Here is a 16,436-nt window from a genome sequence, read left to right as displayed (position 1 = left end):
CCTGAAAGGTATATGCACGGCCCTGACTGTGATGCTATCATAGCCTGGTGCCAAATTTGTGGCAATGGTAGCCGGCTAACGCCATGGATGATAAATGACTGATCATGTTTTGGGGGACAAATTTCAATACGACTTAGTCATCTGTGGTAGATATGAGAATATAGCACTAAAGCAAATCCAAGGCATTTATTTTCATAATCATTATTATGGGTGAAAAAAAGCACAGAGGCATACTCAAGATGTTGTTGGTATTTATTTAACACTGTCAGGTACAGTTTGTCTGTTCCAACACAATCATCGGAAGACTACCATTCCTTGTAAAATGCATTTATCTTTTTTCACCAAAGCATTTGTATTAAGAGGGATGTTGAATAGTGTGCAGGACATGTTACCTTCCCTGTTCTTTTTAGGAACAATTGACAGAGGTTTGTCTTAGACATCACAGGTGGGTTAAGTATTGAATTACATTGGTCAAGTAGTATTTTTGCTCTATGTAACAAAAGACAATTCACACCAACTGCACAGACAAAGACAAGTGAGACAAAAAAAAAAAAAAGACTGACGTTTTGTCCCAAATAGCATCCTATTCCCTAAAAAGTAGTGCCCTATATAGGGAACAGTGCCATTTGGAACAAATCCTGGATGTACACAACAGGGTTTTAGAGCCTCAGAGCTACTGCTGCTTAAGTGAAGGACCACGAACCCATAATAATATATCTTAGACACTTCCCTTCTTTGTCAGAGGGTTTACAATGAGAGAACTCTCCAGTACAGAGGAATATATCACCTTCGCCAAGGAATGTTGTGTTCCAGTACCAGTGTTCTGTCGTGTAACAGCCACCTTGTGGACAGAAAGTAAACTGTTTACTAACTCCTGCAAAGCCCTTTTTTGACCAACAGTATCTTATTTTCTCTTATCCTTATAGAAACAAATAAATTAATTAAAGTGTTTACATGATTGTAGTGAAATACAAATGCACAACAGCGCTTTCCCATTTTAACATTTTGCAGACTCTACCTTAAACTTGTTATAGTTTTATTCTAAACTGGGCCCTGTATTCCAAAATAATTTATCTGAAGTGGTCCTGTAAAAGTAGCATATCAACTGTAGCGTGATTTGACCTCATGTGCTGCCTCACCTCAACCATAGCACATCTACTGTAGGGGAAACAAGGTTGTGAGGATAGCTATTTCAATAAAATATTTGTTGTTGCGTTCCATGCCTTCTTATGCCTCAAACTCGAGTCCAAGACCGAGCTTGTGCCCACCAGCATTAATGTTTTTCCCATCCAGGAGAGCAGAGAGGGTCAGCTTAATTCCTGCAGACAGAAAGACAAGGCATCAGCAAGGGGACTTTGGCAGGAGTTACAAGTGACAAGATCAGGGCTCATTGACTGGCTGAGGAGGTCAAGTGACAAGATCAGGGCTCATTGACTGGCTGAGGAGGTCAAGTGCCTACAGTGGTTCGTCCTTTAAAAAGTTGTAGCACAGTGCAGCACAGCTTGCGTGGTGCCGCAGAATTCTACAGCAAATTATTTAAGTGCAAACCACTGGTACCATTAATGCTGTTAGTGCTAGTTTGACCACCAGAGGGCATCTGAGAATCCATTGATAGCCTTCAATAGTGGCTGTACTAGAGAATGTAAAAGCTTTTTTGTAAGAACATAGTATATGGGACTGATTAAGACATTTTGCTTGATTAAAATGATGGTGTTTCAATTCCAAGAAAACTGAAAAACCCTCTGGGTTTCCATTAGGAGGAAACGGAATATCTGACGCTATACAACGTGACGGTCGGGAGTAGGTTACAGTACTGGGCTATTTAGCTAAAGAATCGCCGTGTCGTGCGGGCACACGGGAGACCGGGGTTCAATTCGCCGATGGGGAACATGCACCACTTTTAACAGCACATTAATCAACACTTTTTCAACCAGCTGTCCATCACTACTGTAAATAAAAACACAGCATCTTGTTTACATTCTTTATTGAAACCACAATGTCACAAATCATTTGTATCTACATTTGAAGTCAGAAGTTTATGTAAACTTAGGTTGGAGTCATTAAAACTCGTTTTTCAACCACTCCACAAATTTCTTGTTAAGAAACTATAGTTTTGGCAAGTCGGTTAGGACATCTAATTTGTGCATGACACAAGTAATTTTTCCAAAGTTATGGCAAAATGGCTTAAGGACAACAATATCAAGGTATTGGAGTGGCCATCACAAAGCCCTGACCTCAATCCTATAGAAAATGTGTGGGCAGAACTGAAAAAGCATGTGTAAGCAAGGAGGCCTAGAATCCTGACTCAGTTACACCAGCTCTGTCAGGAGGAATGGGCCAAAATGCACCCAACTTATTGTGGGAAGCTTGTGGAAGGCTACCCGAAACGTTTGACCCAAGTTAAACAATTTAAAGGCAATGCTACCAAATACTAATTGAGTGTATGTAAACTTCTGACCCACTGGGAATGTGATGAAAGAAATAAAAGCTGAAATAAATCATTCTTTCTTCTATTATTCTGACATTTCACATTCTTAAAATAAATTGGTGATCCTAACTGACCTAAGACAGGGAATTTATACTAGGATTAAATGTCAGGAATTATGAAAAACTGAGTTTAAATGTATTTGGCCAAAGGTGTATGTAAACTTCCGACTTCAACTGTACCTTTCCAATTACTTTTAGAGTTTGGGATTCATTTGATTAATATGGTGTTTCTATTCCAAGAAAAATGAAAAACCCTCTTGCTTTCCATTAGGATGGAACGGAAAATCTGGCGCTGTACAACGTGATGGTCGGGAGTAGGCTACAGTACTGGGCTATTTAGCCAAAGAATCGGCGTGTCGTGCGGGCACACGGGAGACCGGGGTTCAATTCTCCGACAGGGAGGAATGAGTAGGCTGTCCTTGTAAATAAGAATATGTTCTTAACTGACTTGCCTAGTTAAATAAAAGGTTACACTAAGAGCATAACATTTCTACACCATAATTGTAGTCTATCCAATACCCAAACGGAGATTCAGTCAAAATAAAAATTGCATTGATTTATCAAGACCAGTCCCCATGCTTGTTTCAGAGCAGTGCGAACGGTGCTAAAAATAGTTGTAGGCTATTGCTTCAAATCCCATTGCTTCTAACTTCAACACGCTCTTTAAAGAAATAAGAGCTACACTAGTTAGACTCATGTTGCCTACGATAGGCCTACAGTATATCGAAAATTATAACGTGGCTCTCCGCCAATAATTACATAGAGGATTGGAGGATTCTAAATTAAAACCAAAAGCTGCCTCATGGGTCTCCTGGTAGTGGCCGGCACGGGTATCAAACCTGCATCTGTGGCACCGCATTTTGCATTGCGGTGACATAGACAGCTGCGCCACTGGGGAGATCCTATCCAGAAAGTATCAAAATACAGAGAGGTGTTGGTAAAGCTATATTGTCCTGCTAATAGCCCATAATGGGATATTATAATACTGTACATGGTGTCCAGGTCTGGATAGCCTTTAATAAAGAAATGTTTTGGTTATCAGAATGAATGTTTGTACTTATTTATTTTGATCCAAAGCCATGAATGAGTGAGTGACTCATTCATGGTAATGTGTAGGTGATAATATAACGATATTTTGAAGATTATTTCGTTAACAAAAAAAAACAAGTCTATGATTGTAATCTGAATAAAGGCCAAAATAATATTTGTAAAGGCCAAAACATTTATTTCTGGTTTTAGAGGGAGAGAAACGCTGGGCCATTTGTGCGCCTCCCTATGGGACTCCCAATCACAGTCGGATGTGATACATAATAGTGGATACAGCTGGAGAACTGCAAGGAAATCCCATTGTGCACCACTCGGGAGCCATGACCCATATGACCAATATATATTGTCCTGCTAATTACAGGGTTAATAATATCTGTGAGAATATCCAATAATTCAAAATTATTAATAATCGCTTTGTTTAAAAAAAAAATTACTATTTTGGAGATGATTTTGTTTTCAAATAACGTATGAGAGAAAAAGGCCATTCCTGAACATGGGGTGAGACTGTTACTAATTTGTAAATAAAGCCAGTTTGTTACTTAGAATGATTTATTTCTGTTTTTATAGGGAGAGAAACCAAAAACCTACAGTCATCTCATGGGTCTCCCAGTCGAGGCTGGCACGGGTATTGAAACAGCATCTGTAACACAGTTTGCACTGCTATGCAGTGTCTTAGACCGTTGCGCCACTCAGGCGCTGTACAATGTGACCGGTTGGGAGTGGCCTACAGTACTACAGTAAGAGCAAAATAATCCTAACAAAATAAATCCTTAGTGTAACAACAGTTCTATTTAGTAAGTAATACTGAAGTCATGCACAATTACCAGTTTCTATTTAGGTTTATGTCGCCTATTCATTGTCAGTTAGAGACACAGTAGGACCCAAAAGCATAGTCAGTGCTCTAACTCCCCCTAGCGCTAGTCTGGAGCAATGAAGTGGTGATGCAGAGTACTGTACTAAATTACTTATTAGTACCGCAGCATAACCGCAAAACTTTAGTGGAGCAACCACTGTACTGCTGTTCTGTCCTTTCTGCCCTATATACAGCAGAAAGGCGTTTCATCAAGACGTCACTGGCATGGAGGAAAATGGTCAAATAACAGTTTTATAATAAATATAAAAAAATATACTCACCAGGCTTCAGAGTCTGAGTGTATCCCAGGCCAACAAGACTAGAATTGTTCACTTTGGCCTGTGGGAAACAGGAAAGTGGTCATGAAATACCAACATTTAGGATTCAATCAAAAGGTACTTAAATACAACAATGCTTCAAGAAATAATGTTAAACTGATTAGCCTAGCAGCTCTCTCTACGCGTGCCCTGAACATGACCCCAGGCAGAGGTCAAGCCTCAGCCAGTTAGGACTAGCTTGTGGCCTCTTACCGAGAAGGCTGCGTCGGCATCGATCTGGTACTTGGCTGCGATGCCAAAGCGAGTGTTGCTGTTGCCAGCGGTCCAGGCCAGGTTGACTGCTGTCTCCAGCTGGTCGTTCACCTTCTGGTAGATGGACCCGCCAAACTCTGTGCCATCATTTCTGTTATGAAAAACAAGCTTATTCATCACTATGAGGATGATACTTTGAATACAGAAGGCTGTGGGAACTAGCGGGTATGTATGCATAAATATATTGCAACATCCAAATCCATTCCAATAGACATAGCATACCAAGGCCTTGTGCATTTCATTAAAAAAGATACTGCTTTACAGAGTATCCATGATCTATACAAAAACATGAATTATCCATCACATGAATTGCAATCAGACGATCAATGTCACAATCTTAAGTATCAGACCTACAGGTAACTGCCAAAATAATGGAAACACCTGAGTAAATGAGGGCTACAAAGTACATTGAAAGCAGTTGGTTCCACAGAGATGTGGTTTCTGAATTAATCAATTGACATCCCATCATGCTTAGGGTCATGTATAAAAACAAAATGCATGCCATTATTTTGCCTACCATGGCTGTGTCTCCATAGGATGACAATGCCCCCATCCACAGGGCACGAGTGGTCACTGAATGGTTTGATGAGCATGAAAACGATGTAAACCATATGCCATGGCCGTCTCAGTCACCAGATCTCAACCCAATTGAACACTTATGGGAGATTCTGGAGCGGCGCCTGAGACAGCGTTTTCCACGACCATCAACAAAACAGCAAATGATGGAATTTCTTGTGGAAGAATGGTGTTGCATCCCTCTAATAGAGTTCCAGACACTTGTAGAATCTATGCCAAGGAGGATAGAAGCTGTTCTGGCTCGTGGTGGCCCAACGCCCTGTTAAGGCACTTTATATTGGTGTTTCCTTTCTTTTGGCAGTTACCTGTATATATCAAGGATGAGCTGTCAAAGGATTAAAGAGCAACGTCTCAGAGCTAATTGACCTCGTCAAAACAAGTGATCATGACTGGGAGGACAGGTCACAGCAGGAGGTTAGCTTACTATACTATCCTTACTGTCCACCTTCCTATTCTGACAAAGCCCTTTCACAAATCCTATCACCGTGGTATACAGTGGTACTAAAATAACTGCCAGTCTGCATCTGAGGGGGCCAGAAAGAGTGCATAGAGTTGCTATTGTACAGACAAGGTCAGCTCTCAAAGAGCTAGACACAACATTACTCACTAGTGGTTTAAAAGGCTTGGTTGGTTGGAGCATGGTAGGTCTGATAGATAAATATGTGTACGTGACCAATAACATTTGATTTGGTGCTTGCAACACTCAGTTGAGGGTATTACTCCTGAATGAGTCACATAAACAAAATGCTTCATCACTGTAAATCGACCCTAAAGACCATGTTCAGGGTCCTTAAGCACCATCACTGGCTTACTGTCATTGTTGTTAAGGCCGATCACTGGCTTACTGTCATTGTTGTTAAGCCCCACGTTACTGGCTTACTGTCATTGTTGTTGTTGAGCACCCGTCTTACTTCCATTGTTTGCTGAAGCGCGGAGGCCTACCTGAACCACATTTCCGTATCTATTCATTTAATTCCATCTACTTACACATTCGTGTGGAGCTGGAACTCGTCGGTCTTGTAGCCCACAGCAAAGTTGCTCTGGGTGACCCTGTTCTTCCCGGCCTCGAAGGTCATCTGGTAGCCAGCCAGCCAGCCCTCGTAGCCCACCACCGCCACGCCGTGCACTGCCGTCCCGTTGATGTCATAGTCCACATCACACCCCAGGTTGATGTGCTCCCTCTTATAGCCGGTCTTGATCTTACCACTCTTCTTGCTGAAGCAGAGATGTGAGTGATGGCGGAAGGACAACTTGTCAGTGTGAGGTAATACAATGTCAGAATGGCAAGATACATCCAATGACCTATATTGAGCAGGAAATTCCTTTTCATCATGTATTGTGTGATGACTTATTTCAATTCATTAACAATGTGAAACAATTAAATGCTACCTTCACTGAATTAAATTGGATAGTCACTTCTTACCCAGTGTTTGGCGAGAAGGAGGAATCAAACGTAAATTGAAGCCCTTTGGCCAACTGACGGGAGAAAAACAGAGGGGAATGCATTAATGAATCAGAATTAAAGAGTAACTTTCTTCTACTACTCCCTTCTACTGTAGATGTGCTGGGCGGTACCAACTCAAGGCTTACTATAAAAGCAGGTGACAGCGTGCCTTATTTGGCAATGGTCTTGGTAAGTGGAGTGTGCCAATATATTTAGCATGATGCTTCCTTGCCTAAATTCAAGGTTTTTGCTTACCGTTTCATACACATCTATGTGCTTTAACGGAGGAAAAAAAAAGTAGGCTATGAAGATTATACGTTTATATTCGTAGCTACAACCATCGTATCAACGAGTAGATTTTTCCCCCAATTGCTATGACTGATTGGAGGCTCAGTCCACTGAAACACAGTTCACTCATATTTCAATGGCTGGGAGTTCTAATCCACATGTAGCAGATGATTTATTTGTTCATCCTTTATTTACAGTAGTCATCCCGTGCCCACACACTTCTAATTCTGAAAAGTTAAAGCATACCTGTGAAAGGGTTCGCCCTGGTAGTAGTTGTATGTTTTTATACAGTTAATTTGACCGTTAGAAAAAGAGGTACTGCAATAATACTGCAATGTGGGTTGGCTTGAGCCCCTAATCTTAATTGTCAAGGTGATAATTGTATTTTTCTTCCCAACACCACAATAAACACGAGTCCACATTTCAAATATATATTTTTTTGTGCCCCATGAGGGATTCAAATTTATACCGCCAGTGGCAATAGTTGTCAGAAACTCAGTGGCATACCACTGTGAACCAAAGGTCCAGAGCCGTATTTGCTCGTGATGCACATCATTTTATTATCAGAGCATACCACTGGACTTCAGGTAAGTACGCTTTAGCGAGAAAGTGTTGAGATCAGGTACAACTACATTCACCCACCCCCAAAATGTATATTTATGAGCAATTCCCCCTACCCACAACTTCACCTGGATGCATTTTTTTTTAAGGGGTTGGACAAAGGGTGATATTGGGGTTAAGAGTTACCCTTTAAAAAAAGGTCCCAAACAGTCATTCTGATTCCCATATAAAATAGCGTTTTGAATGACTAAAAGATCACCCTTAATATTTGTTTTGGATAGAAATGCTAAAAATTTTAGAAAATACTCTCTCATGACTAACTACCAGGAAGTTTGAAAAAGACAGGCTAAGTGGGCATGGAGCTTATATTGATGAGCTCACCTTGACTAACAACTCTTTGAAACACCTATGTCAAGCAACTTGGACGCAGTGAGCAGTGTTGTAGTAAAATCATCAAGCAAATTTGGTGATACACAAAGCAACTCAAACATCATTGAAATTGTATCAATGGTGTTTTTTTTAATACATTTTTTATACATGTCTCTTGTGATGCGGTTCACAGCAGCACTGCCAGATGTGTTGACATGAATTCTGTGTCAGAGTATTGAATGACCCTTCCCCTTTTGTTCCATGCTGGCTGAAGACCTAGCTAGCCAGTAACTAGCTAACACCAGACACAGATGAAGACCTAGCTAGCCAGTAACTAGCTAACACCAGACACAGATGAAGACCTAGCTAGCCAGTAACTAGCTAACACCAGACACAGATGAAGACCTAGCTAGCCAGTAACTAGCTAACACCAGACACAGATGAAGACCTAGCTAGCCAGTAACTAGCTAACACCAGACACAGATGAAAGGGGAAACATAAGTATCTTTGCCATAGATGAATAGGGAAAACTTTTAATTATATTAGCTGACACCTTACAGTCAAATTTGGGCACCAGTAGAGTAGCTATCTAGCTACATAAACCACACCCCTCTGCAAACACGCCTTCTCTAATGTTGGTTACAAGGCAGTACTTATTTAAATGAGGTATGAGTATCATTTTACCATTGGTGTATTAAAATGAGAGTTAGGGTGATGTCACCTTATCCTCTTAATAATCCCGCCTCCTGAATCGAAGTGTTTGACAAAGGGGAGGGGACCAATAACTTTATGATCAAACTTTATCAATGTAGAAGCAAGTCATTTGTCATACTTTGATGTGGTTTCATCCAATTTCATGAAAAACATTGACTGTTCATGACCTTAAAATGAACTTCTGAGATAGTTGGAAAGAATGATTAAGAAAGCATGGTTGTGTAATGAAAATGTATATTGCTATGAGCATTTCACCACTTAATAGGGTGGCAGGGTGCATAGGGAACTGATACTCCCACACACCAGACTAAACATGTGAAGTTATGTAAATATAGGCCTATGCCTATTGCCATAAAACAGGGGTGGGCAACTCCAGTCCTCGAGGGCCTGATTGGTGTCACACTTCTCCATCCCTAGCAAACACAGCTGATTAATCAAATGTCATTCTAAACTGAAGATCATGATTCGGTGATTATTGGAGTCAGGTGTGTTAGCTGGAGCTGGGGCAAAACTGTAACACCAATCAGGCCCTCGAGGACTGGCATTTCCCACCCCTTACATAAAATATATAATAAATCAATGTGAGTGCTGGTCTTTTTTATATTTTACACTATGGGATTCAGTGGAGGCTGCTGAGGGGCTGCTGAGCGGAGGACGGCTCATAATAATGGCCGGAACGGGGCAAATGGAATGGCATCAAACACCTGTTTGATGCATTTGATACCATTCCACTGATTCCGCTCCAGTCATTACCATGAGCCCGTCCTCCCCAATTAAGATCCCTGTGATGGGATTACTCCTTGGTTTATAGCCCCCTTCTAACAATTGCTGATTGAAGATGAGTAAATCGCACCCTGATCTAAAGAACACCTGATCCTGACCTGGTCCTCCAGAGTGATCTCTGTGCCCAGAGTGTTGTCAGTGTTCCACTTCTCAGTGAAGGTCAGCCCGTGCTCCGCCCACTTGTACTTGGTCTCCAGGGTGCCAGCCACTTTGCTGGTCTCCGTGTTGGCAGAGCCTGTGCTGGTGAACTCCTGGGATCGAAGTCAAACAGAGGTCAAAGGTGAGATGTGATCACGTTATATAGCAGTGAGGATTTGGATGGTTGAGGATCACATGGGCCAAAAATGATCAGTGTGTAGACTGTGTTTGAATGTATTTGAGTATAAATATGTTATAGTTTGTTTTCCTTTGCAGCTAGTGACATAATCTAAAGTGAAGCTGACAATCACAGAGGTCTTTCACAGTTGTCAATGAGCAAGATAACTAGAGGCCCTCTAAGTTGTATGGTGACAGAGGGCTAGATAACTACTTCATTTCTAGCACTCTGAGTCAAGTGCCTCTTTTGGCTCCAAGGGGTAATCGGACCAACTCTGCTGTGGAACTCACCAGTCCATTCTCTGACTTGGTTTTCAAGTCCAGCTTGATGAGACCAAAACCTGAGAGGCATGGAAGAAGATTTAAATCAAACTGTTGTAATTACAAAACATTCTAAGAGTGCTCTTCAAACTGATGATACATTTCTGTTCAGTTAATTATTTTCACTAACATTCCTGGCAATCCGTAAAGACGTGGCTTCTAATTATTTCCATAATACACATGCAGTCTCATGGAGACTTATTTTACCACCTCAAACACATAAACCACTGTTCAATAAAAGCCTCTGTCTGAGAAACACTAGCCTAGAACTACATATATTAAAACTATTACATAACATTGCCTGATTGAGTGAGTGTATTGATTTGATGTGGTTTATACGCTAGAGTACATTGTCATATCAGGCGTCAGCCACGGTTCACAGCCCCAGCTTGCTTCCCATCCCCCTCTCGGAATCAGTGTGCTAGTCCACTGGGCAGTCCCACCCTTGCCTAGGAAAGTACTATGGCTAACCCCAAGTGCTAATCAAGGCCCATTTACCCAGGAATCCTCATAGTACAGCCAGAGCCTCACTGTCTCTGTGCAGCTCTGTGTCTCCCAGTCAATACACTGCCCAAGGACAGCCAGTCTAAACTAGAGGGTTCACCAAATAGATATAAAACTAGGCTAAGCTAAAGTCCATTCCTCATTCTCTGCAGGACAGGAGCAAAGGCTGAGTAGATGGATAGTGAGTAGAAGTACTGCAGTGCTCACCGTATCCCTTGGTGAAGACATCCTTGGCGGACTTGCCAAGGTCAACATAGGTAGGAGGAACGGCCATTATCTGTTTAAAAAAAAATACAAAAATTAATTAGAGCTTTGTGTTTGGCTAAAGCACAAACACCGAGCAATGAGACATATTTCAAAGGATGTATAAATGTGAAACAGCTGTTTGAAAGGACGGGCTGTGGTCTCTCTTGGTTTAGTTCTAAAATATTTGGCACAAGCCAATGACAAAGAACTAGTAGTGTGCTGGGCCTTCAGTGATACACCAAGGAAGGCTGGGGAGAGAAGAGGATGGATGGAGGTCATTGATGGATAGGGTGGGCCGATTGGGGAAGCAGGCAGGCATGCGCACACCCATGCCTGGACGGACTCACCCGTTTGCTCTGACTCGTCAGAAAAATAACACTTGCCGGGATAGAGATTTCACAACAGTCAAAATGAATACACTGGACTGGGCCATCTCAATAATTGACAAGTGATTTCTAAATTGCAGATTAGATGCGTTTTATTATTGGTTTGACGACCACTCCACAAGAACAAGTGGCCAGAGATTTCCATGTTAAATAACATAAGAAAACACCTGCTTGTTGCAGATTACAAAAAGGACGCTGGCAGATTGTTGGGCGGTTTAACGGACAAAGAATAAGCCTAATTCTGGAATTAAAAGCATTTTCAATTGACATTCTCCATTGATCTTGCTTTTTAGTCCAAGACTAGGCTTAAACTGCACACTTATTCTCTACCCATGTGTGCACAATGCTAATTTGCAAATAGAGTATAGCCCAAAGACCTATTTTGTACATCAGCGTGTGTCACATAGCCTACAGCCACAATAACTTCAGGGCTCCCGAGTGGCACCGCGGTCTAAGGCACTGCATCTCAGTGCTAGAGGCGTCACTACAGACACCCTGGTTCAAATCCAGGCTGTATCACAACCGTCCGTGATTGGGAGTCCCATAGGGCGGCGCACAATTGGCCCAGCATCGTCCGGGTTTGGCCGGTGTAGGCAGTCATTGTAAATCAGAATTTGTTCTTAATTGACTTGCCTAGTTAAAGAAATGGTTTAATTAAAAAATAAAAAATAAAAAATAAATGTATCCTTCAAACGCTATTCAAATCACCACACCTTGACAAGGTAAAAATCTGTCGTTCTGCCCCGGAGCAAGGCAGTTAACCCACTATTCCCCGGGCGCCGAAGACGTGGATGTCGATTATGGCATCCCCCCGCACCTCTCAGATTCAGAGGGGTTGGGTTAAATGCAGAAGACACATTTCAGTTGTACAACTGACTAGGTATCCCCCTTTCCCCTTAATCTTTGGTGCAGCAGGTAGCCTATTGTTTAGAGCGTTGGGCCAGTAACCGAAAGGTTGCTGGATTGAATCCCCGAGCTGTCAAAGGTAAAAATGTTGTTCTTCCCCTGAACAAGGCAGTTAACCCACTGTTCCCCGGTCATTGTAAATAAGAATTTGTTCTTAACTGACTTGCCTAGTTAAATAAAAATGTACCTGTGTTCTCCCTGTGGTAAATAAACGCATGATTTAGTGACACCCAACACCAAGCATTACACAACCCTTATTTCATCACACTTTGAAGTTAAATAATACGAGCTTCCACAAGCCAACAAAACTAACTATAATCTCTGGTGACCAACAGGCACTTGCTCAGAGGGGACCACTGGGAAGGGGACAGGAAGTGTCAAGCATTCCAGAACACATACATTACACACATCCCGATCTCTCACACACACACAAATAAGTATTGACACTAGTGATGCACTGATGACATTTTTGGCTGATACCGATATCTGATACTTTCCTTGCCAAGAAAACAGACACCAATACCCGATATCTAAATTTTAGCGGCCTTTTAACTATTTAACTTTACAAAAATGCTTAACACACACACATGGATGCAGCGATCTAAGGCACTGCATCTCAGTGCAAGAGGCGTCACTACAGTCCCTGGTTCGAATCCAAGATGTATCACATCCGGCCATGATTGGGAGTCCCATAGGGCGGGGCACAATTGGAAAAGCGTCGTCTGGGCCGTCATTGTAAATAAGAATGTGTTCTTAACTGACTTGACTAGTTAAATAAAGGTTACACACACCACATTGATCAAAAAGTAATTTTGTTGGCATTTACGTATGTCCCCATAACCAGTAAAACGATAAAAACCTATGGAATGCCGTTTGGGTCTTTGTGTGTCAAAAAAGATGTCAAATAACACTTTTTTATGTGTCAAATAACACTATTTGAAGTGTCAAATAACACGACATAATCTGTTTCAGTAGCTATGGTTAATTAGCTAACTATATAGCTAGGTGTCACCATCTAAAATAACCCTAATTTATAAGGCAGTTTTTATTTGATTAATGGTGGTCGGACCCATCTATGAAGGCAAACCGCAAATTACACTGTTGTGCCCAATTCTTATTGTGGCTAGCTTCACAATACATAACCCGTTCCGGTCGAGCCTCACTAGCCAGATGAAGCTAGCTGGCTGCTTATAACGTTAGCTTTGGGCAACAGGGTTAAGTAACTGGCTAGCTATTTATTTTCATGAACTGAAGTTCAATTTCAATAGGCGAACAACAAGTGACCACCTAGCTAATACTTACAAGGATTCCTAAATCATTGCTAAGAATAATGAAAATGACTGCAGTTTCTACTGGTCATTGTTTTCAGGCTGGTTGTATTGGTGCTAGCTAGGTACCAAGCTAAAGCTAGCTACCCCAGAAGTTGCGGTCAAACAAATGATGCTTTATTACCAACACATCCGTTCTTGCCGGTGTTTGCAGACTTTTTGTACAGCTTTAACAGTGCTACTGTATCTTTTTGACATGCAAAGACCCAAACGGCGTTCCATAGAATGTATGTCGTGAAGCTAATAGCAGTGACGCTATTACTGTGTAACTCCGGTAAAGCAACATCTGAAAAATAGCACACTTGGTAGTGTGTACCGGTGCTCCACCAGTCGGCGAAAGCCAACATCACCCACGACAGAGAACGGTTGATTGTCAAGGCAATTAATTCCATTATCTTGGCTTTAATGGATTTCACATTTGAGTTGTCTCGCTGAAATGTTATTACTCTTTCAAATGACTGCTCGATCCACACAGCAGACATTGTGGGCTAGGTTAGGAATGCTGTGTTGTACATGTAGCTCAACATTTTATGTGGTGTCATTACATCATGCACCTATGTTATGTAGGTCTGCACGGTAGCTTTGACATGGGTTTTTAACATAGGTGTTAAACTAGACATCGGGCCGATACAGATGTTGGCATTTTTAGCTAATAATCGCCCTACTCCGATATGTTCACCGATATAGCGCACATCCCTACAATTTCTCTAAACATTGCTTGTTTTGTCAAACTGAAATGAGCCGAACTATTAGAATTTTAGCAACCAGGAAATGGCAGAGCGATTTCTGCACATTGCACCTTTAAACATACTCTGCCGATTGCTCAGCCTTTGGTCCTTTTGACGTAGTGCGTTCAGATTTCTATCACCTGAAGCATGCAGCAGAACCATGTAAATAAGTGCATGAGCTTGGCTTGTATGCATGCATGCATTTATCATGTGCACATGCTTTGACGTTTATATAAAAGGTGCAATATGCAGAAATCGCTCCACCATTTCCTGGATACAGAAATTCAATTGTGTAGAGAATTATTGTACCATCTAAACCGCTGTGAAATATATTTTCAGCTGTTTGAAGTTCATTTACAAAACCGAAAGTAAAAAGAGCAAAAGATGCACTTAACGGGAAGCATAGGAATAGAACAGATCTACGGCTTAGACTAGATTTCAATGAGAAAGACATGATCTAGATTTGTCAATTTGGTCGGGTCACTCAAAAAGTTACATATTGCAGCTTACCTGTGGAATTATTTGTTACATTCCTACCTGAAAAAGGACCAACCGCACGGACAACCGGTAAAGTAAGTTAAAATATAATTTTATTCGACATTCTGGCTTGTAAATTAGAGGTCCTGAGAGAGAACTTTCCTGACTCAAACGCTCATTTCTGCCGACATAGAATTCAACTCAACGTCGGGTTTCCAGGCAACCTGGCTACGTGATGCCTAAGGGGTTATGAAACAAGGTGGCAGAAGCATCACTGCTTGGACATCTTAAGTTTCCTTGATAACTAGCTAGCTTGCTAGCTGCTGGGGTTAGCAATCACTTGGTAGACAACGGGACAATTGCATACCTTGCAGAATCGGTGGTTATAGCTTGCGGTTTTAATCAATTTACAGAGAAATAGTAGCTAAACTCAATAAATCCAAATAATTGTTGGCCACACTTACAGTTGACCTCGAACAGGGTATTAGCTACTTGAGGCCTTGTTCAGTTAGCTAGCTAACATTGCTGCATGCCTATCAGCACCTCTCCTCCTGGGCTGCTTCTGATTTCGCGGTGGATGCACGTGCAGTCTCTTAACATTTAAGCCAAGAGGTCAATGTCCATCACAACAGGGATACAATAGTGCCCCATAATAGGCAACAGTATTACATTTCGACATACCTCTGTCAGTGGTTTCCAATCCTGCCTGAGAAGGATCCTGTCAACTGGACAAAGGGAGGGGTAAGAGGAGGTGCTACAGCGTCACGCAGGCGTGTGAAAAAAGCCTTCACCTCTTGCATTATTTGTGGCGCACGCGCTGTAGAACCCGCCGCCGTTTACAACAGATCTAGGATAATCTCTTCCCACCTCATCACATATCCCCACCATTATGTGCTTATACCCAAAACCGTCCCTAGGCAATGAGTGCATTGCACAGGAGAAGAGCCAGGATTTGTGACATTGAGAGCATCCTAACTGGTTGCATCACTGCCTTTGACCGCACGGCACTACAGAGGATAGTGCGCACGCCCCAGTACATTACTGGGTCCAAGCTTCCTGCCATCCAGGACCTCCAGGCGGTGTCAAAGGAAGGCCCTAAAAATTATCAAAGACTCCAGCCACCCTAGTCATAGACTGTTCTCTCTGCTACGGCAAGCGGTACTGGAGCGCCAAGTCTAGGTCCAAGAGGCTTCTGAACAGCTTCTACCCCCAAGCCATAAGACTACTTAACATCTAATCAAATGGCTACCCAGGCTATACCCTCACTATTGTTATTTTACTGCTGCTCTTTAATTATTTGTTACTTTGTTACTTATTTTTCTTTACGTATTTTTCTGAAAACTGCATTGTTGGTTAAGGGTTTGTAAGTACAAGCATTTCACTGTAAGGTCTGCACCTGTTGTATTCGGTGCATGTGACAAATACATTTTGATTTGATTTTAAGCACTCATCTCAGTCGACCTATGTAGGGCATTAGCTGCATCCATCCCCAGCAAATGTGTTAGTGTCAGGC

The 16,436-nt window shown here is 41.8% G+C and overlaps 1 protein-coding gene and 1 long non-coding RNA gene across 3 annotated transcripts in view; one reads left to right on the top strand and one right to left on the bottom strand.

Moving 5' to 3' along the window:
* Positions 1–234: 234 nt before the first annotated feature.
* vdac1 (voltage-dependent anion channel 1) lies at positions 235–15,821 on the bottom strand. Of its 2 annotated transcripts, none has more exons than XM_014197981.2 (9): positions 15,605–15,821; positions 11,060–11,129; positions 10,319–10,368; positions 9,811–9,963; positions 6,977–7,029; positions 6,541–6,768; positions 4,918–5,068; positions 4,669–4,726; positions 235–1,319 (listed from the first exon to the last, which is right to left on the bottom strand). In XM_014197981.2, exons 2-9 carry the CDS (start codon positions 11,124–11,126, stop codon positions 1,228–1,230), a joined length of 852 nt encoding a protein of 283 aa, XP_014053456.1. In that variant the 5' UTR covers positions 11,127–11,129; positions 15,605–15,821; the 3' UTR covers positions 235–1,227. The 2 variants fall into 2 exon arrangements, with proteins under 2 accessions (XP_014053456.1, XP_014053457.1); XM_014197982.2 differs by lacking the exon at positions 15,605–15,821 and adding an exon at positions 15,388–15,530.
* The window catches only part of LOC123742495 (uncharacterized), a 47,764-nt gene continuing 45,956 nt past the window's right edge, over positions 14,629–16,436 (top strand). The window contains exon 1 of the long non-coding RNA XR_006769674.1: positions 14,629–15,018. This is a non-coding gene — a long non-coding RNA (uncharacterized lncRNA). The remainder of the gene's footprint in view (positions 15,019–16,436) is intronic.

The sequence above is a fragment of the Salmo salar genome, chromosome ssa04 (assembly GCF_905237065.1).
Source record: "Salmo salar chromosome ssa04, Ssal_v3.1, whole genome shotgun sequence".
NCBI lineage: Eukaryota > Metazoa > Chordata > Actinopteri > Salmoniformes > Salmonidae > Salmo > Salmo salar.
The sequence above is the reverse complement of the archived record's forward strand: the minus strand, read 5'-3'. Positions and strand labels throughout refer to the sequence as shown.